We start from the raw sequence: 20398 nt of genomic DNA on the forward strand, positions 1-20398 counted from the left end.
ACTGAGAAAATAGCTCCTGGAAATGTCCTCAGCTGAGTAACATGTGGGCTTAGAGCATCACTTGGTCAGCTAATGCCCCATAAGGGGGCAGTGACTGGCAGCACCCTGCTGGTGAGATCATGAGTTTAAACAGGCATAGGACGGGTTTGAATCAGCTCAGGACGTGCTGGGTGTCCAGGTGGATTTTTGCTGGATTTGGTGGTGGTGGCTCTGGAAATGTGTACTTTCTTAATGTAGGTTAATTTTGTAAAACTACAAAATAATAAACAAGTGGTCTTAAAAAGATCTCTATGTAATGAAACATCAAGTTATGTGCCCTGGGCCCTCCTTCTGTATCAAAATGCTATCATTTTATTTCTTTTTCTTGGAAGGAAAGATTGATTATATGTGTCCCAGTGTTGTGTGTATGTGTGTTTGTGTTTGTGTGTGTGTGTATGAGAGAGAGAGAGAGAGAGAGAGAGAGAGCGAGAGAGAAGGAAAGAGAGAGAGGGAACATGATGCATAAATAACCCACATTTGAGAACAGGACAGGGCTGGTTTTTCAGCTAATAAGAACAGGGTAACTGTTTCCTTGGATGATTTCAGGGACAGAATTACGTTCCCACAAGTGCACAGTATCCCACTGTAGAGACCCCTCCCTCCTGAGTGGTAAGTCTGGCATTTCCTAAAGTCTGTGAGGAACACCAGCTTGGTCTTGCTAGTAGGCATTGAGCACAATAGTGCTTCTGTGGTCAAAGAAGCCGGGAAAATGATGAGCTAGAAAAAAATGTGTGAAAAGGTCTTTGTTGCACTTTATTCCTTGAACTTTGGGCTAATGGGGCACCAGTGTTCTTACGTGGGAATGCACTCAGCCATGTTATTTGATCAGGGAACTGCTGGGTGCAGAGCACAGCTCTGTCTTCCAGACTCATGTTTGCAGGAAGACACCTGTGAGCTGTGTCTCCGGTTTTTCTTTGGATGGACAGCAGGGAGAAGGAAAAGGTGTAGGGCCTGGGGGCCTGACTGTGTTTTGCCTCTGCTGGGCTCCCAATACCTGAGAAAGGCCATGATTCAGGAGGACTTGCTTTCCCTGAAGCAGGGACAAATTCCACCCTGAGGCCACAAGCCAGTGTCTAGAAGGAAGCAACTGCTGCATAAAGTGGAAATGGCAGCATCGTTTGTCCTGAACTAGAATCTCTTTCTGGCTCTTTCAAATTATTTTCATTTTTTTGAAAATCAGCTTTATGTTTCAGAAGCTGGGAGCCACTGATGCTCCTGGCCTTAGGTGTTCTACAAATTGATAGGCAGTTCAGGGTCACACAATGCGTTGTCACTTCCATGTATCAGGTGGTCATTTGATAACGTTTATTTATAGCAATGTCATTCATAGCCCCCTCCCCCCCATATGGGGGGTTAGTTTTCAGACCCTTCGGTTTGGCCTGTGTGGGTGGGATGGGAAAAACATATTCTCTTCCTCCAGTCAACAACACCAGAATGGGCCAATTTCAATGAAATGGAACTCTTGAGTGGACAAGAAGTCACCCAAGCTTACAGGAAGTCATCTGTTCTCTGCCGCCCCCTTTCCTTCTGGCCCCAGCAGCTCTCATCTTAACTGCAGCTCGGGACAGACAAGGTCTAATGGGTGCTTCTTCTAAAAAGAGAAAGTGTTTATTGGCTGGTTCTGAAGTCCCCTCCTCCCCTTGGAAAGACAAGGGCAGGTCTTAAAATCTCTCTCTGCCAGAGCTCACTTTGGTGACAAAGCCATCTCACATCCCTGCTTCCAAGGATCACAAACATGTGATTACCTGGGTTCTGCGCCCTCCCTGGGGTTGAAGAAGTCACTTCCTGAGCTGTCACACAGTGCCACCTGCTGGCCTGCAGAATTCCCATCGACCAGGTCACCCATTGCTCTTGGCACAGGCTGTGGGGCCCGCTGGCATTTTTAGAATATGGCTCCTGGCCTCTGTGGCCAGCACTTACACGTGTCATCGTGGGTCAGTGGGTAACCCTCAGCTGCAGTCATGCACATCAGGAGGTTGAGTTTGTATGACTCGCCCAAGGTCAGTGCCGGAGACCACCTGTTGTGCCCTGCTTCCAGGGAAACCAGCCAAAGGGCTTTTTGGCAGTCATCCCCCTTCTGGGGCCCTCCTGGTCTCAGGGCCCACCAATGGAGTGTGAGGCCAGCCAACCCAGGTCTCCTCCAAACCTCTGCCTGCCAGGAGCCGGGGGACCTGTAGTGGGGTTGGGAGGGAGGCTGATGGCCAGGAGAGACTCTGGTACTTGACCCAGGCCCAGAGCAGGTAGAAGAGAGATGACTAGATCCACTAGCATGTATTCTGAGGCAGGATGTCTGCCCCACAGTGGCATTGAAGTGGTCATTTGGAATAAGGTTCAGTGTGCATGTGTGCTTACTGCAGTGTGTGTATGTGCATGGTGTATGTGTGTATGTATGTGTATGTATGCGATGTCCATGCATGTGTGTAACCTCCTTTAAAACAGGGGATGGGGGCTCTGGATATCTTTTCTTGATATCCCCAGTGCTCCCTAAGCTATCTGTACAGAGAAAGGGAAAGTTCACCAGCCACAATGCTGCTCTGGCCTCTTTTGGGATTTCTGTCTTGTTAGCCCACCTCTCATTAGTGTACGATGTGAGCTGTGAGGCTCTCGCTGGGCAGATCCCCTGCCCGTGAACAGAGGATCATGGCAGGCCAGAGCCCTCCTTGACAGGCCTTTTCCTTCTGTGCATGGCAGAAGCTTCCAGATCTGCTCCGACCAGCCTGCATACATCCATCTTTTTAGGATGTGGCTGGGGACTTACCATTTTTTAAAATACATGTTGCACATTTGACAATGCTGTTTGGCACCGTGTATTTGACAGTATAACCTATCATACTTTAATCACATCCATGAAAATCATCACAAAGCTCATTTAAAAGTTTTATTAAAAATCACAGTTGAAAAAAAGTCCAGTGACAAAAGATTGCTCTTCTGAAATGAATGGAGAATATGATGCCTGGATTGACAGGTAGAGTGTGCTCTTTGGGAGTCTGGGAGTCTGATAAACCGGCGGTCACCCCTACATGTGAAAACCCAGGTGGGGTTGCAGTCATTGGGCTGGGGTAAATGTGAAGTCACCACGCAAAGGACAAAGGCAAGGCTGGTACCAGCAAGTGCAGGGGAAGGACACGCTCAAACGAAAAGCACTTGTAATTATTTTAACCACAGAATGAACTGTGTTTCTGCTACAAAAACTTTTGGTCCCACTGAGGTGACAAAGTGTTTGTGGCATCAGCAGACAATTGGTACTGGCCAGGGCCGTGTGTCTGATGTGCTGTCCTTTTGTTCCTGCTAAACATGGACCAAAAGGTGAAGGCACATGGAGGGCGCCCAGACCCAGGTAAAGACGTGGTTAGACCCATCAGAAGGGCAGCATGCATGTGAAAGCCCAGCCCTGCAGTAAGCCCTAAGCTTCCAAATTTTGCTCATTTACATCATAAATCCTTCCACAAAGGTGCCTTTCCCTATGTGCCTTCCTCTGTGACCCCAGGGAGGAGAACAGTTATCTCTAACGCAGGACACAATTTTCACTAGACAAGACTTGGGCGAGCGGCCACAGTGAAAATTCTACACACAGGCCTCTTTCCACTACGGGGAGAAGCAGAGGACAGAGCGGAGGGGAGTGCTGGCTGCCTCCTGGGCAGAGCATCTCTTGCCCACTCACATTCTAGATGTTCTTCATCCCCAGACTCCTGGGAAGGGTGTTGAGCTGCTAGACAGTGTGGAAAATCCCACTGGAAAGAAGGCAAGAGCTCTACATGTTTATGACATGCATGCCCTCTATTCCTGTAAGTGTGTGGCCTTGCTACAGACACACTTTGCGGGTAGAAGAAGGACCCTGGGAGTTCAGCAGTGTGTATGGATGGTCTCTTTCTCAGATGCCATTACTGCTTTATCCAGCCCTTTCTGTGATGGTTCTACAAACAACCTGACCACAGAGATTGTGTCACTCATCGTTATAATCTCAGGGACTCTAAATGTGCATTGCCATTGTTTTGAGTATCTGCTCAGCACACAGGGATCCTCTCTTTAACACGATGATTAAGCCACCATGTGGCAAAAAAGCATGGGCGGCTTCTGAAAGTTTCTTAACACAAGTTCTACCAGTGGACCCATGTCTTCTGCTGGCTAAGCTGGGGTGCCGACTGCTGCCTTTCTCCGTGCCTGGCTCCCCTGTCATGAGTGGGGCCTCCTCTCTGGCCATAGGCTGGATGTACACTTTAAAATGTCTTAGGTACCACTGAAGACAAGATGGTCTGAGTTTATGTGTCTCGACTGACCTAAGAAGGATGGCTACAGCAAATCTGATATCAATGGGCTGATGATCTGCATGAGATCAAACATTAGCCAAGGATTAACTAAGACTCAGGGACTAGAAAAAATTTCTTGGGTCTTGTTATCTTCAACCCAAAGTCACACTCAATGAGGTTTACTTGTGGAGAGGGTCAGGATCTGTGGCTTTATTGTGAATTGATACTTGCCTTAGAAACTCCTCTTTAGATGACTTTGGCCACCAGGTTGTCCCTCACTATGAATACAGAAAAAGTCAGGGAATTCTGGCTGCAGCCCCTCTCTAGGGGAGAGCAAGCTTGGACCCCACTAAGCAGACGACAGCCCGCTGTACCCTGCTGTCTGTCCTAGGTCAGACCTGAGATGACAGACATCCTCTTCCCTACTGGGTCTCCACAAAGAACTTTATTTATTAGTCTCCAGTCAAGTACAGTCTTCAGAGAGGCTTTTGGGGGGAAAGTAAGCCAAGCCAATTCACTCCAACAGGCTCCATTTTTCATACAGATGTGAGTCTTCTGCCTCAGAACACATAGAGCAAAAGCAGTATCCATACTTTTTATTTTCCCTTAACTGGGCTACAGGCTTAGAAATTGCAGTGGTCCAGCCTGATTTTTTTAAGCCTCAAAACACTTTTATCGGGGAATGTTTTTCAGTGGCAGGGCTCAGTCTTGGGACCTGTAGGAGCCATGTTCTGGAGGCAGTCAAACCTCTTCTCTCCTTTCCTTCCCTCCATGGCAGGCATCACAAGCCAAGGGCACCCTCTGGCCACTGAAAATGCAGCCGAAATGGGCAAGAGGGTTCAGCACCCCATGGTGATGCTGGGTTTTCAAATGCAGCCCAGGAGCCCGAGAACTGAAAAGACAGAAAGAAATTTGGAAACAAATCCTGCAAATAACCTGCCACACAGACAAGAAACACACACGAATCCAAGGGACCCTTGGTCCTGGTGTCCGTCTGTCTTCCCACCGCTCCTCTGGGACGGGTTGCTTTGTGGAGGGCGTGTTCCAGGACAGGCTTTGGGGAACGACAGTCAGTGGAACATTCCACCTGAGCTGGCTCTCCCGGGCGGAGGAAGATGGAGACTCAAAATCAAAGCATTGGAATAGTCTTCCCTCGACTGCTCATTTGCTCAAAGGCAGCCACAGACGGGCGCGGGAGCCGTTAGTTAACCACATCATAGTAGTAATTGCGCAGCCGCAGTTCCACTGCTACAAATCCGGGCCTGTTCTCCACGCTGCAAAGGGAAGAGAGGCATTATTGTTTGTTATCAATGCTTGTGAAAAAGTGCTGGTCACAGCAGGGGTCTTTGCAGGCCAAGCGCTAGTAGAGTGGCGGCGCCCCACTTCCTCATGAGCCTGCGGTCACACTGCATCCCTGCTCTAAGTGTGGCTGACCAGAAGCCTCTGGGGAATACAGTGTTAGGCCCACCCCAGACCTAAAGAACCCAATCTGCATTCAACAAGGTCCCCAGGTGACTCCTGTCCACCTTAAAGATGGGAAAGTTTTGTTCTCAAAGTCAGGATCTTTTAACCGCAGGTTCAGAGACTGTCTCCTTATGGCCTAGCAAAACAGAACGTGTCTGAAAATACTTAGTTGGTCAGTGTGCTGCAGATATATATTTAACGTTTGACTCAATCTTTTTTTTTTAAAAATGTGGACACAATTTAAACTTCCCCTCCCCACACCCCAATCAGATGGCTCTGGATTTTCTGAAAAGACGCTGCTATTCTAAACCTTAACGTGGCCAGGCCTTACTTCTGTCACTGTTGGCAGGTGAGGCGATGATGTATATAAACCATGGGTAAAAGTTTTTGTAACAACTTGCAACCTCTAAACAAACTTCTATAGACATCTCTGCTTTCTCTAACATGGGCATACTGAACAGAATCAGTTGGAAGCAAGTATTTCTTAAAATTCGGAGAGTCTATCCTTGCTTGGAAGTTAATTTTATTTTGCAAGATTTTTGGCTATATTGCAAGTGGGTAAAACTGCCCAAAAAGTGACATAGAACTTGAGGTTAAACTGCATGAACTGTCCACATTCAACCTTTTTGACCTACAACAACTGTGATTTCATATGGTTCAGTCGAGTTATAAGAGAACAGCCAGGAACCACACATGGGAACCAAGAATCATTTACTGTTATAAGGGCAGGGTGGCTTCTACAGAACCAAAATAGGTTGTCTTGTCAAATGGCATCAAACAAATGGTTGCACCTACAGCTTTCAAGAGCAGGCAATAAAACTGCGTAAAAATATCAGCCATCTGTGGTCATGTCTATAGACCACACTCACTGTGGGAAGATGTCTCTGGCCACCACATTGTGTTGCAGGAGGGGAAGTGATGGCCAAGCCTGGGATGTAGGACCATGTGTGGAAACCTGTGTCCACACAGAAGGAAAGCCTCCCTCCTGCTACTAAACTTCAAGCCAAAGAACACAACTTCAACATCTTTGCCAAACAGGGTGTTCTACTCCTACCATGGGGATCCGAATGTACCAAGAGTCCCTCTGAGTCTTGCTGTAAGGGTTTCATCCACCCAGCAGCCTAGCACCAAGCAAACAAACTAGTGTAGGGAAACAGGAGTACAGACTGGCCCTCAGCAAAGACACCTGGTCAGGTTTCCCAGGGAATCTCTCCTTTATACCACGGGTGAGGTTGCCTCTAGGACATCACTGAGCTTCTGCAGAGGAGGGTGGCCAAGTGTCCTCTGTGTGTGCCAGCGTCCTGGTCACTCCCGACTACCTGGGTCTGGGCTGCTTTTTCCGCTCTGACCCTCGTGCCCAGTGGGGGCATTTCCGGCACTCAAGCTCCTCAACCTGCAGTTCTCGGTTGGAATGCCCCTCCCTAAAAGAGGCCAGTATGGACTCTCCAATGGAAGTATGACCCTCCCCCCAAAACTCTCTACTCTCATTCAAAGCTCCCTGTAGCTTGCTCTATAGCACCCATCACAATACATAATCAGGCGTTTATGTTGGGGTTAATCTGTTTCCTGTTTGCCTAGCCCAGAATTGCAACCTCCATGAGGAAAGTGGCAGGGAAATAACTGCCCTCTCTCTTGCTGACCCTGGGTCACTTCTAGATAATAATGAGATTCTTCACTTCCACTCCCAGCTACAGTTGTGGAAGATGCTTCCCGGGGCATTGCAGAATCCCAGATGGCATCTGAAAGCACCTGAAATATCCATCATCCTGAAGATACTCTTGCAATATCAGCTGTCATATCTGAGAACAAACCTGACCCTCGAAGTATCAAATCTACTGGCAGATATATGAGCTCCCCCGGATGACAGATCTGCATCATTGCCAAGTTGCAAGGGCGCTATATGCACACTTCAGTGTCAGAGGGACAGAGACCACGGCTTGGAGGTTTCCCCATGATGCATGTCCAGGCTGCCGAACCCAGGCAAGGTCAAAGGCCACGTCCCTGATTCTTAGGTGCAGTGTGTTTCCCTTGCCAGCTGAGCTGCCCTGGACATCACCTGCCTACGTCACATGTGCTCTACCAGGCAGGCCATGTGAGGCCCCTCAGTGCAGACTCTAGGGCCAGTGTTCCAAGTTCTGAGTTGCTTCTCGGGAAGTGCTACCTTGGCCAATCCATCTGTGAACTGGCCACCATCCGTGGTCATGCCTCACTCTGAAAGGTGATCAGGAATTAGGAAGTATGACATCCCCCTGCTAAGTACCTCTGCCATCCGCTCATGCCAAAATAGCACGTATCACCAGACCAGACCCTTAAGCGTATGTTTTTACTTTGACCACCCCTCCACCCTTTGGCCAATATTATCTACGTTTAAATTTTGATATCCCGAATTAGAGTAATTGTCTATACTCTTTAGACTAAAGAATATAAGTGTGTGGTCCAGGAAGCAAGACCTCTCCCTGCATTGTTTGTTTAGAAAGGAGCCCATCCCTGATTCATGAAAAGACAGAATTCATGCTCTTTTTTAGTGCTCGGCAATTCTATCTGCCTCCAGAGCATTGGGCTAAATGGCAGGAAGGGCTGGGTACTCACTCATAGGTCCAGCACAGGGTCATCAGCTCGTACATCTCTCTCGGACACCCTGGAGGGCACCCCATCCTCTCTCCTTTCTCCAGCATAGCAGAAACTTCGCTGCCTTTCATTCCCTAAAACATGCAAAATATTCTTGAGCTTTTTAAACATAGCATGCAGCAAAACAAAACAAATACATCCTACCCCCCAAAAGAAACAAAAGAGTACATGCTGTGTGATTTCAACTATATAAAGTACAAAAAATAGGAGCACCTAATCTATTTTTTTAAATATTTATTTGGCTGCTCTGGGTTTTAGTTGCAGCACACAGGATCTTCATTGTCACGTGCAAGATCTTTAGTTGTGGCATGTGGGATCTTTTTAGCTGCGGCATGTGGGATCTAGTTCTCTGACCAGGGACCGAACCTGGGCCCCCCTCATTGGAAGCGTGGAGTCTTAACCACTGGACCACCAGGGAAGTACCAGGAGCACCTAATCTATGATGCTAGAAGTCAGATGGGTTACCCTTGGGGTAAGTTTTGTGTGTGCAGGGCGAAAGGGGGGCTTCTGTTCTGTTTCTTCATTTGGGGGCTGGCTTCATGGGTGTGTCCCAATTGTGAAAATCCATCAAGCTGTGGCCTAGGATTTGTGCACTTTTCAGTATATATATATATATATATATATATATATATATATATACACATACACACACACATATATATATATGTATATATGAAAAAAATCGAAAAAAAGGTAACAGCTACAAATTTGATAATGGGGATAGCCATTATTTCTATTTCAAATCTAATAAATGGTGATTTGGGTATATATTTGATGAAATAAAATTTATATTTTAAGGCAGGACAAGAAAAAAATTAAACATAAAATTCTGTGTTTGTTTGGACATTCTCCCTCCCTCCCTGCTGTGCAGTGTGCATCTGCATTACACATTAACCAGAGCTCCTCAAAGATGGGAGTGCCTGCTTGGCCATAAAGATCACTTTTTTTCCTTTCTTCTGACACTAGCACTGTAACTTCTTTAAAAAATAGTGCTCTTTCCTAGCTCTGTAGGTCATGGTGACTTGCCGCTCCCTCTGTACATGTTTACCTGGACTATGTATCCCTAGTGACCTTTATGTAAAATATCGGTATGTCATTTTGAGGTATGATCCTTTGTCTCAAAAATATATATGACTGTGCCTTCGACTTCTAACGGTGGAACAGTTCTCAGAGCTTTCCGAGAATCTACTTCTTGGGTTATAGTCCTCAGTTTGGCTCAAATAAAATTCCCTTTTACCCTTCTTAACTTGATAGTTAATTGAATTTTCGTTGACATATTTTATGCATATTTATATGTGTAATACACAATTAAAAAAACCCCACATACTGTCCAGATAGCTTCAAATATTTCTTTCAGTTTAGAATAAAGTGAGATCATATTCACCCCCCACTCTCAAAAGATAAAGACTCAGAAAGGGTGTCCAGATTTGATGATTTTCAGGGTCCTTTAAAGATAATCTGGGGCTTATCTGTTTTGATGGTCTGTTAATTAGGAAATGAAACAAATGTAGCTCACCCGATACGGCTTCTGCCCGTAGGAAAATGCTTCCCACATTAACACTCCAAAGCTCCAGACGTCACTCTTGCTGGAGAACTTGTAGTAGTTGATGCATTCCGGAGCGTACCACTTCACGGGCCACTTCCCGTGGGTCTGGGCCTGAAAACCAAGCACATAAAGAGATGTTTCATTAAGAATAAAATGGTGGACATCATGTTTGTTCATAGCAGCACTATTCACAACAGCCAAAGGTGGAAGCAACCCAAATGTCCATCGACAAATGAATGGATAAACAAAATGGGGTATATTGATACAGTGGAGTATCATTCAGCCTTAGGAAGGAAGGGAACTCTGATACACGCCACGACATGGATGAACCATGCGGTTACCTTTTATTATGCTCAGTGAAGTAGGCCATTCAAGTCACTAAAGGACAAATATTATATGATTCCACTCATCTGATGCCCCTGGAGTAGTCCCATTCATAGAGACAGAAAGTAGAATAATGGTTGCCTGGGGCTGTGGAGAGAGGGTGGGATGGAGAGTAGCTGTTTAATGGGTATAGAGTTTCGGTTTGGGAAGATGAAAAGAATTCTAGAGATTGGTTGTGAGCAAAGTGAATGTACTGAACATTACTAAACTGTACCCTTAAAGACAGTTAAGATGGTAAAATTTATGTTATGTGCATTTTACCATAATTAAAAAAAAAGAAATAAAATCATGACTCACAAAATGCCTGTGTGTATATATCTGGTCTGAATCTTAAAAATATGTTAAATCTTAACATCTTAAATTTTTAAAATTTAAATACATATTTTTAAGGTTCAGACTGAAGTTTTTATATTTTTTAGTCGCTTTCTCTTACCTCTTCCTTTGTTTACTCACAGCTTCTTGGAGCTTGGCGTGGCAATGCAAGAGTCAGGCCTGAATATTACTTCATGGTTTTGCTCCAAGAAATACTAGGTTGTTCATAATATATTTAACTATTACTGTACATTTGTCTACATCTTTAAGCCAACACTGTTTTGGGGGAGACGGTTTGCTAGTATTTAAAACAAAGTTGTAAACTTCCTAATTTAAAAAAGCAGGTGCTAGTAAAGAGATAAAAATCTTGCCAGCAAAACTCTTTCTTTGGGACTTTAGCGTTCAGCATGGTGTAGTGAAGTCTTGATACCTCCCATGGAAGTCACTCTAACCTGGGTGACATCTCTTGAAGTGGAGGAGGGAGGTGAGTTGCCCTACGGTGGCCAGAGGAGACAACTCGGGGATATCAATCTGAGACCACGGGTGCTAGGGCACTTCTCTAAATGACACACTGCTTATATGTCTGTCTCATTCATGTTATGTATTATTTCTAGATTTTGATTTCAAAAGTTGTGAACAATCTAGTCATGTGTGTTATTTCAAGTTTATTCTGAATTTTAAACTGATCACAAAATAAACCTTTGACAAACCCTAAATATGATGAAAAGGGAATCTCTCTCCACCACAAACTCCAAATCCTCACCAAGAAAGACAGCACGTTTGATCGTTTTTCTTGAATCCTTCCAGAAAAATCTACATATAAGTATAAACTGGTAATATATGCTTTCTTGAGGGGTAATCAAGCTATAGGTATATACATTTTGCACTTTTTACTTTTTCTACTTAACCATGTGTCATAGATATATGTCTATGTCAGCACGTGCAAAGAAAGTCACTTTTAGGAGAGTTAATTGTATGCTTCGCATAAATCTGCTACAACTGATTTAACCAGCCTCCAACTGAGAGGTCATTAAGTCGTTTCCTGATTTTTGCTATTACACATCATGCTTGAATGATCATTACTGACAGTGTGTATCTTCCCTGTGTGTAGAGTACTTGTAAGGAGTTGCTGGATTAAAGGGCATTTGCATTTACAGTCCTGCTGCACAAATTCACGCTGTCATGCACAGTTCTCTGAGCACTGAGCTAATTTGCTTTCATCACTATCATTTCTCTTTAATCTTGCTTAACTCTTTAATGTTTTCCATTTCACTTTGTTTTCTTAAAGAAATTCTCCATGTTCCCATCTTTTCATTTGTGTTCAGTCTCTTTTAGCTGCTTCTAACATGGCTTCTTTTTTTTGTACAGTATGATGATTGAGACACGTATATATTGCAAAATGTTTACAACATAAGGTTAGTTAACACATCCTTCACCTGACAAAATTGTTAATTTTTGTTGTCGCTGTTGTAATGGTCTACTTTCTCAGTAACTTCCAAGTACTATACAATGTAGTACTGTTAACTCTAGGCACCGAGCTGCAGATTAGATTCCCAGAATTTATTCCTCTTATAACTAGAACTTTGTACCCTTTGACCAACATCTTCTCATTTCCCCCACCTCCCAAACCCTGGCAACCAAAATCTACTCTCTGTTTCTATGAGTTTGGCTTTTTAAAATTCCACATATAAATGATATCATACAGTATTTGTCTTTCTCTGACTTATTTCATTTAGCATAATGCCCTCAAGGTCCATCTATGTTATTGCAAATGGCAAGATTTCCTTCTTTTTTATGTCTGAATATATCCCATATATTTGTCTACAGTTTTAAGCCAACACACACATACACACACACACACATGCACACACACACACATACACGTATCATATTTTCTTTATCCATTCATCTATTGATGGATATTAGGTTGTTTCCATGTCTTGGCTATTGTAAATAATGCTGTAATGAACATGGGGGTAAAGATATCTTTATGAGATAGTGATTTCATTACCTTTGGATACATATACAGAATGGGATTGCCAGATGATACAGTAGTTCTATTGTTAATTTTTGAGGAAACTCCATACTGCTATCCATAGTGGCTGCACCAATTTACATTCCCACCAACAGTGTACAAGGATTCCCCTTTCTCCATATCCTCAACAACACTTGTCGTCTCTTATCTTTTTGGTGAGTGCTATTTTAACAGGTATGAAGAGGCATCTCATTGTGGTTCTGATTTGCATTTCTCTGATGCTTAGTGATGTCAAATACCCTTACATGTATTTGTTGGCCATTTGAATGTCTTCTTTTGTCATAGAAATATAGAAAAAAATAGAATACTTCTATTCAGGTCCTTTGCCCATTTAAAAATCTGATTATTTGGGGGGCTTTACTATTGAGTTGTATGAGTTACTTATATATTTTGGATAATTACCAATTATCAGATAGATGGCTTGCAAATATTTTCTCCTATTCTGTAGGTTGAACTTTCATCCTGTTGATGTTTCTTTTGTTGTACAGAAACTTTTTAGTTTGATGTAGTCCCATTTGTTGATTTCTGCTTTTGTTGCATGTGCATTTGGTGTCATATGCAAAAAATCATTGCCAAGACCAACACTGAGGAGCTTTTTCCATATGTTTTCTTCTAGAAGTTTTATGGTTTCAAGTCTTACAATCAAGTCCTTAATCCATTTTGAGTTAACTTTTGTGAATGTTATAATATAGAGGTCCAATTTCATTCTTTTGCATGTGAATATCCAGTTTTTTAAACACTATTTATTGAAGAGACTATTTTTTCCCCATTGAACATTCTTGACTCTCTTGTCAAATATTAGTTGACTATATATGCATGGGTTTTCTTCTAGTTTCTTGATTCTGTTCCATTGATCTATGTGTCTGTTTTTATGTCAGTACCACACTGTTTTGATTACTACAGTTTTGTAGCATAGTTTGAAATCAGGAAGCATAATGCTTTCAGCTTTGTTCTTTCTCAAGATTGCTTTGGCTATTCAGGGTTTTTTTGGGTTCCATATGAATTTTAGGATTATTTTTTCTAGTTTTGTGAAAAATGCCACTGGAATTCTAATGGGGGTTTGTATTGAATCTATAGATGGCTTTGGGTAGTGTAGTAATTTTAACAATATTAACTCTTCTGATCCATGAACACAGGTTATCTTTCCATTTCTTCAATTTTTTTCATCAATGTCTTATTTTTGGTACATAGATCTTTCACTTTCTTGGTTAAATTTATCCCTAAGTATTCTATTGCTTTGATGCAATTGTAAATGAGATTTTTTTCCTTTATTTCTTTTTCAGATAGTTCACTATTAGTGTATAGAAATGCAACTGCTTTTGGTGTGTTGATTTTGTATCTTGCTATTTTACTGAATTTGTTGATTAGTTTTCAGTTTTTTGAGGGAGTCTTTAGGGTTTTCTATATACAGTTGACCCTTGAATAATGTAGGGGTTGAGGGTGCCAACACTTCACACAGTCAAAAATCCATATATAACCTTACAGTTGGCCCTCTGTATCCACAGTTCTGCATCCATGGATTCAACCCATAGTGGATTGTGTAGTACATACTAATGAAAGAAATCCATGTGTAAGTGGACCTGCATAGTTCAAATCTGTGTTGTTCAAGGGTCAACTGTATAAGATCATGTCATCTGCAAATAGAGATGAGGTAATTTTGGTTTATAAGCCTTTTATTTATCTTCTTTTCTTTCTTTCTTTCTTTCTTTTTTTTTTTTTTTTTTTTTGCCTAATTGCTCTGGCTAGGACTTCTAGTACTGTTTAATCAGTGGTGTGAGTGGGCACCCTTGTCTTATTCCTTATCGTAGATGAAAAACTTTCAACCTTTCTCCACTGAGTCTAATGTTAGCTGTAGGCTTGCCATACATGGCCTTTATTGTGTTGAGGTATGTTCCTTTTATACTGACTTTTTTGAGACTGTTTATTATGAAACGATGTGAATTATGTCAAATGCTTTTTCTGCACCTAATAAGATGACCATATGATTTTTATCTTTCACTCTATTAATGTGGGGTATCACATTTATTGATTTGAGTATATTGAACTATCCTTGAATTCAAGAATAAATCCCAGTTGACCATGGTGTATGATCTTTTTAACGTGTTGTTCAATTTAGTTTGCTAGTATTTTGTTGAGAATTTTTGCATCTATGTTCATCAGGGATATTGGCCTATAGTTTTCTTTCCTTGTATCTGGCTTTTGTATCAGGATAATGTTGGCCTTGAAAAATGAATTTGAGAGTATTTCCTCCTCTTCCATTTTTGGGAAAAGTTTGAGAAGGACTGGCGTTAATTCTTCTTGATATGTTTAATAGAATTCTCTTGTAAATTCTGTTAGGTCCATTTGGTCTAAAGCACAGGTCAAGTCCAATGTTTCTTTATTGATTTTCTGTCTCTATGACTTATCCATTGTTAAAAGTGGGGTACTGAAGACTGCTACTATTATTATATTTTTATCTATTTCTCCCTTCAGATATGTTAATATTTGATTAATATATTCAGGTTCTCCAATGTTGGGTACATGTATATTTACAATTATTTTATCTTCTTAATGAATTGACCCCTTTACCATTATAAGATGACTGACCTCCTTTGTCTCTTGTACCAGTTTCTGGATTAAAGTCTGTTTTGTCTGATATAAACATAGGTATACCTGCTACTTCTTGGTTTACATTTGCATGGAATATATTTTTCTATCCCTTCACTTTGAGTTTTTCTGTGTCCTTGAAGTTGAAATGAGTCTCTTGTAGGCAGCATATAGTTGACTTTTTTTTTTGTCCATTCAGCCACTCTATGCTTTTTTGATTGGAAAATTTCATCCATTTACAATTAAAGTAATTATTCATAGGTAAAGACTTACTAATACCATATTACGGTTTTCTGGATGTTTTAAATTTCTTTTGCTCCTTTCTTCCTCTCTTACTGTCTTCCTTTTTGATTTGATGAATTTCCATAGTGGTATACTTTGCTTCCCTTTTCTCTATCTTGTATGTATCTATGGCAAGTTTTTGACTTGTGGTTACCCTGAGGCTTACATAAAACATCTTATAAATATGTCTATTTTAAGGTGATAACAGGTTAACTTCGACTGTATGCAGAAACTCTACCCTTGTACTCCTCCCCACATGTTATGTTTTGTTTTGTTTTGTTTTTTGCGGTATGCAGGCCTCTCACTGTTGTGACCTCTCCCGTTGTGGAGCACAGGCTCCGGATGCGCAGGCTCAGCGGCCATGGCTCATAGGCCTAGCCGCTCCGCAGCGTGTGGGATCTTCCCGGACTGGGACACGAACCCATGTCCCCTGTATTGGCAGGTGGACTCTCAACCACTGCGCCACCAGGGAAGCCCATGTTATGTTTTTGATATCACAATTTATGTCTTTTTATATCATGTATTCATTAACAAATTATTGTAGCTATAGCTATTTTTAATACTTCTGTTCTTTAATCTTTATATCAGCATTAAGTGATTAACACAACACCATACTAGAGTAATGGGGTATGCTGAATTTGACTATATACTTACCTTTATCAGTACGTTTTACATTTTCATATGCTTCCATGTTACTAATTAGCTTCCTTTTATTTCAGCTTGAAGAACTCAGAATTTCTTGTAAGGAAGATCTAGTGGTGATAAACTCTCTCAGCTTTTGTTTGCCTGGGAAAGTCTTTGTCTCACCTTCCTTTCTGAAGGACAGTTTTGGAACATAAAGTATTCTTGGTTGGCAATGTTTTTCTTTCAGAACTTTGAATGTATCATTCCACTCTCTCCTGGCCTGTAGGTTTGTGCTGAGAAATCTGGTGGTAGCCTTATGGGGAGCTCCCTTGTAAGGGACAAGCTTTTTTCCGCTTGCTGTTTTTAAGATTCTCTCTTTGCCTGATTTTTGACAATTTTATTATTTTATGTCTTGGAGAAGATCTATTTGAATTGAATTTATTTGGGGACCTATGAGCTTCATGAACTTGGATGTCCAAATCTCTCGTCAGATTTGGGAAGTCTCAGCCATTATTTTTTTATTTTTAATTTTTTTTTTTCAGTATGCGGGCCTCTCACTGCTGTGGCCTCTCCCGTTGCAGAGCACAGGCTCTGGACACACAGGCTCAGCGGCCATGGCTCACGGGCCCAGCCACTCCGCAGCATGTGGGATCTTCCTGGACTGGGGCACGAACCCGTGTCCCCTGCATCAGCAGGCGGACTCTCAACCACTGCGCCACCAGGGAAGCCCTCAGCCATTATTTTTAAAAATAAGTTCTCTGCCCCTTTCACCCTCTCTTCTTCTTGGACTTCAGAAATATATAACTTGTTCCTCTTAATGGTGTCCCATAAGTCCCGTAGGCTTTCCTCACTTCTTTTTATTCTTTTTTCCTTTTTGCTCCTCTGACTAGCTAATTGCAAATGATCTGTCTTTGACTTCACTGATTCTTTCTTCTGCTTGGTCCAGTTTGTGGTTGAAACTCTCATTGAATTCTTCAGTTCAGTCTTTGTATTGTACAACTCCAAAAGTTCTGTTTGCTTCTTTTTTATGTTCTCTATGTCTTTGTTGAACTTATTTTGTTTTTGTACTGTTTTTCTGATTTTTATTAAATTGTTTATCTATGTTCTTTTGTAGCTCTCTGAGCAGAAGAATTATTTTGAATTATTTGTTAGACAATCTGTGTATCTCCATTTTGGGGGGATCAGTTATTGGGAGTTTACCATGTTATTTTTGGTTGTGTCATGTTTCCCTGATTCTTCATGATCCTTGCAGCCTTGTGTAGGCATCTGTACATTTGAAGATGCAGCCACCTCTTCCAGACTGTATGGGGTGACTTCAGTAAGGAAGGATTTTCACCTGTGGGTGGGAGCATGCTGGAGCATACTTTGACCCTGGGTCTAGGGCATGGGTCCCCAACCCCTGGGCCAAAGACCAGTACTGGGCTGTACAGCAGGAGGTAAGCAGCAGGCAAGCGAGAAAAGCTTCATCTGTATTTACAACCACTCCCCATTGCTCGCATTACCACCTGAGCTCCGCCTCCTGTCAGATCAGTGGCAGCATAGATTCTCATAGGAGCATGAACCCTGCTGTGAACGGCACATGCAAGGGATCTACATTGCACGCTCTGTATGAGAATCTAATGCCTGATGATCTCAGGTGGAGCTGAGGTGGTGATGCTAGCTCTGGGGAGTGGCTGCAAATACAGATTATCATTAGCAGAGAGGTTTGACTGCACAGAGCCCATAATAAATCAATTGCTTGCAGACTCATATCAAAACCTTATCAGTGAGTGGCAAGTGAAAACAAGCTCCGAGCTCCCACTGATTCTGCATTATGGTGAGTTGTATAATTATTTCATTATCTATTACAACATAGTAATAATAGAAATAAAGTGCACAATACATGTAATGTGCTTGAATCATCCCCAAACCATCCCCACCCCCTGTGTGTGGAAAAACTGTCTTCCACAAAACTGGTCCCTGGTGCTCAAAAGGTTGGGGACTCCTGGTCTAGGGTACAGGATATCAAGTGCAAGGGTATGTGATGACTGCAGGTCTGGAGGTAGGGCTTGATGTCTCACTTGCTTACATCTCTGTGGTTCACAAAACAACAACTGTGTGCTCCTTGGCAATAGCTACAGGGGATCTGCAGTGGCTGCAAGGGCTGTTGGGGTCCTCAGTGGTACCTCCAGGCCCAGCAGCTAGGGACCAGGCAGGTGTTGGCAGTGGCCAGAGCCAGTGGTGTGCATATACTCAGCTGTGGGGGCTGGCTGCAGCTGCCTCTGTAGTGACTGGGGCTGGCTGCAAAACACATAGTGGTAAGGGCTGGGCCTAGCAGCACAGGTTGAGGCCAACTGTAGGTGCACTAGCAGCTGCAGTGACCCTGGGCTACTGACATGCTCTTTTGTGGCTGCAGAGACTTGCCGTGGGTACATGCATGGCACTAAAGGTGATGGGAGTTGGGCTGATAGTGTGCAGGTGCACAGCTGCAGGTGAGCCCAGTAGTGCAGGCCAGTGACAGGAGACAGGGCCATATCCAAGCCCACAAGATTCCATAGGGGCCTTGGCTGTCAGAGTGCACTCCTGCAGCTGCACAGGCTCATCCCAGGTACATGCACAGCAGTGGAGGCCAGTAATGGGATTTGAGCTGGCAGTGTGCAGGTGCACAGCTGCAGGAGATAGCCATGAGTGCACACATGCTGGTGGGGATCAGCCATTGGGGTCCAGGCTGTCACTTTGCATACAAGCAGCTGCAGCAGCTGGAGCGGACTGCTAGTATGGATCCTGCTCCCCAGTGGGTGAGGTGGGGGGAGTAGGGAGGGACTCAGGTGGCTGGTGAATTAGAAAACCTGTAGGGCAAAAACCCTCAGCAGAGAAATCTGTGGGGAGTCCATGATGAGATCCTGCGTGATGAAAGCTGGGGGGATCTGCAGGATCTGCAAGGGCGGTTGAAGTCCTCAGTAGTGAAGGCTGCTGGGGTTCCTTTGCAGAGTAGGTCACCAGGAACCATGCTCACTCCTGCTGTGTAGCTGATAGTGGTAGCCCCCACTCTTCTCCCTTCTTCCTTGTTCCTAGCTGTCTCTAGACAGCTCAGCTTTGCTGGCCTCTGGGTTGGGTGAAACTGAAGCAGGTCCTTCGTGCACTGCTCCAAAAGGCTGGCGAAGCTGGTTGCTCACCCTGCTTTCCCTTTCCTGGTGAAGAGAACTCTTTCTAGCTGGGTTCTTGCCTCCACTGAGCAGTGCTGACCTGAGGGATGGGATGATGTAAGCAAAATTAAGCTATCGTTCCTTCCCTTTTTATGTAGTTATTCTCAAGTTTTTCATTCCACTGTGCTGCTAAAGCTTCTTAAGTGGACTCCAGCATTCTCCCAGAGCTGTTTCATTCATGGATAGCTGTCTAACTGTTGATCTTTGTTGGGGGACAGAAGCTGGGGTCTCCTACTCCATCGTCTTGTTCCTGATCCTTTGCCTTTTACTTCTATACTGCCTTCTGTATTTTCTTCCCTACTGATTTTCAGAGATTCACTGGTTTACTTTCAATGGTATGTTGTTTAATATCTGTGGCAGTGGAAAAAATTGGTCCTCGTGTTCTTTGACATTCCTCCCCACTCCCTTGAATATGGGTGGTCTGTGGCTGCTCTGACCAATAGAATAAGTGGACATGTCTCTGAGTCAGTTCCTGGGCCCTGAACTTAGGAGCCTGGCGGCCTCCATTTCCTGCCTCTTGAGTAACTTGCTCTTAGGACCCTGCTGCCATGCTGTGAGTAAGCTCAGGGGCACATGGAGAGGCCACATGTAGTTAAGTTATTGTTTAATGGGTACAGCCCAGTGGAGGTCCCAGACCACAGCCCATGTCAAATCAGTCATTAGCTGTGTGAGTGAGCAGAGTGGAAATAAATCCTCTGCCCCCTTGGAACCACCTCCTGAGACACTGTGTGGAGCACAGATGCACCATTTCCACCAAGCTCTGCCTACAGTGTAGAACTGTGTGTAAATAAATGCTTGGCATTGTTTTAATGCACTAAGTTTTGGGATTATTTGTTATCTCAACTTCTTCGTCTCCTCTTTGAGTCCTTGTTTTAGTCTATATTTTCTTCTCTCTAATTATCTTGATGAAGTGCATGTTACAAAGCGTCTCCAACATAAAATCTATTTTTTTCTGGTGTGCATGTGTGATTGTTATTCTAGGCTATTGTTCCCTTTGCTCCATCTCCCAGCAGTCCCTGCAAAGGGCTCACTTGATACTTTTCTCATGATGGCTCATTTCTGAAGT

General features: G+C 43.3%; 1 protein-coding gene across 4 annotated transcripts in view; it reads right to left on the reverse strand.

Annotated features, from left to right (window-relative positions):
- Positions 1 to 4708: 4708 nt before the first annotated feature.
- Positions 4709 to 20398, reverse strand: part of SYK (spleen associated tyrosine kinase) — a 94946-nt gene continuing 79256 nt past the window's right edge. For 3 of the 4 annotated variants that reach the window (XM_029203741.1, XM_029203739.1, XM_029203742.1), the window contains exons 12-14: positions 9895 to 10035; positions 8340 to 8452; positions 4857 to 5560 (exon numbers count right to left, since the gene is read on the reverse strand). In XM_029203741.1, the coding sequence (XP_029059574.1) occupies positions 5488 to 5560; positions 8340 to 8452; positions 9895 to 10035 (327 nt within the window). In that variant the 3' untranslated portion in view covers positions 4857 to 5487. Of the gene's footprint in view, positions 5561 to 8339; positions 8453 to 9894; positions 10036 to 20398 lie in introns of all 4 variants that reach the window. The other variant, XM_029203743.1, reaches the window with a different exon arrangement.

Source organism: Monodon monoceros, unplaced genomic scaffold, assembly GCF_005190385.1.
Source record: "Monodon monoceros isolate NGI ecotype Baffin Bay Population unplaced genomic scaffold, NGI_Narwhal_1 Super_Scaffold_5, whole genome shotgun sequence".
NCBI lineage: Eukaryota > Metazoa > Chordata > Mammalia > Artiodactyla > Monodontidae > Monodon > Monodon monoceros.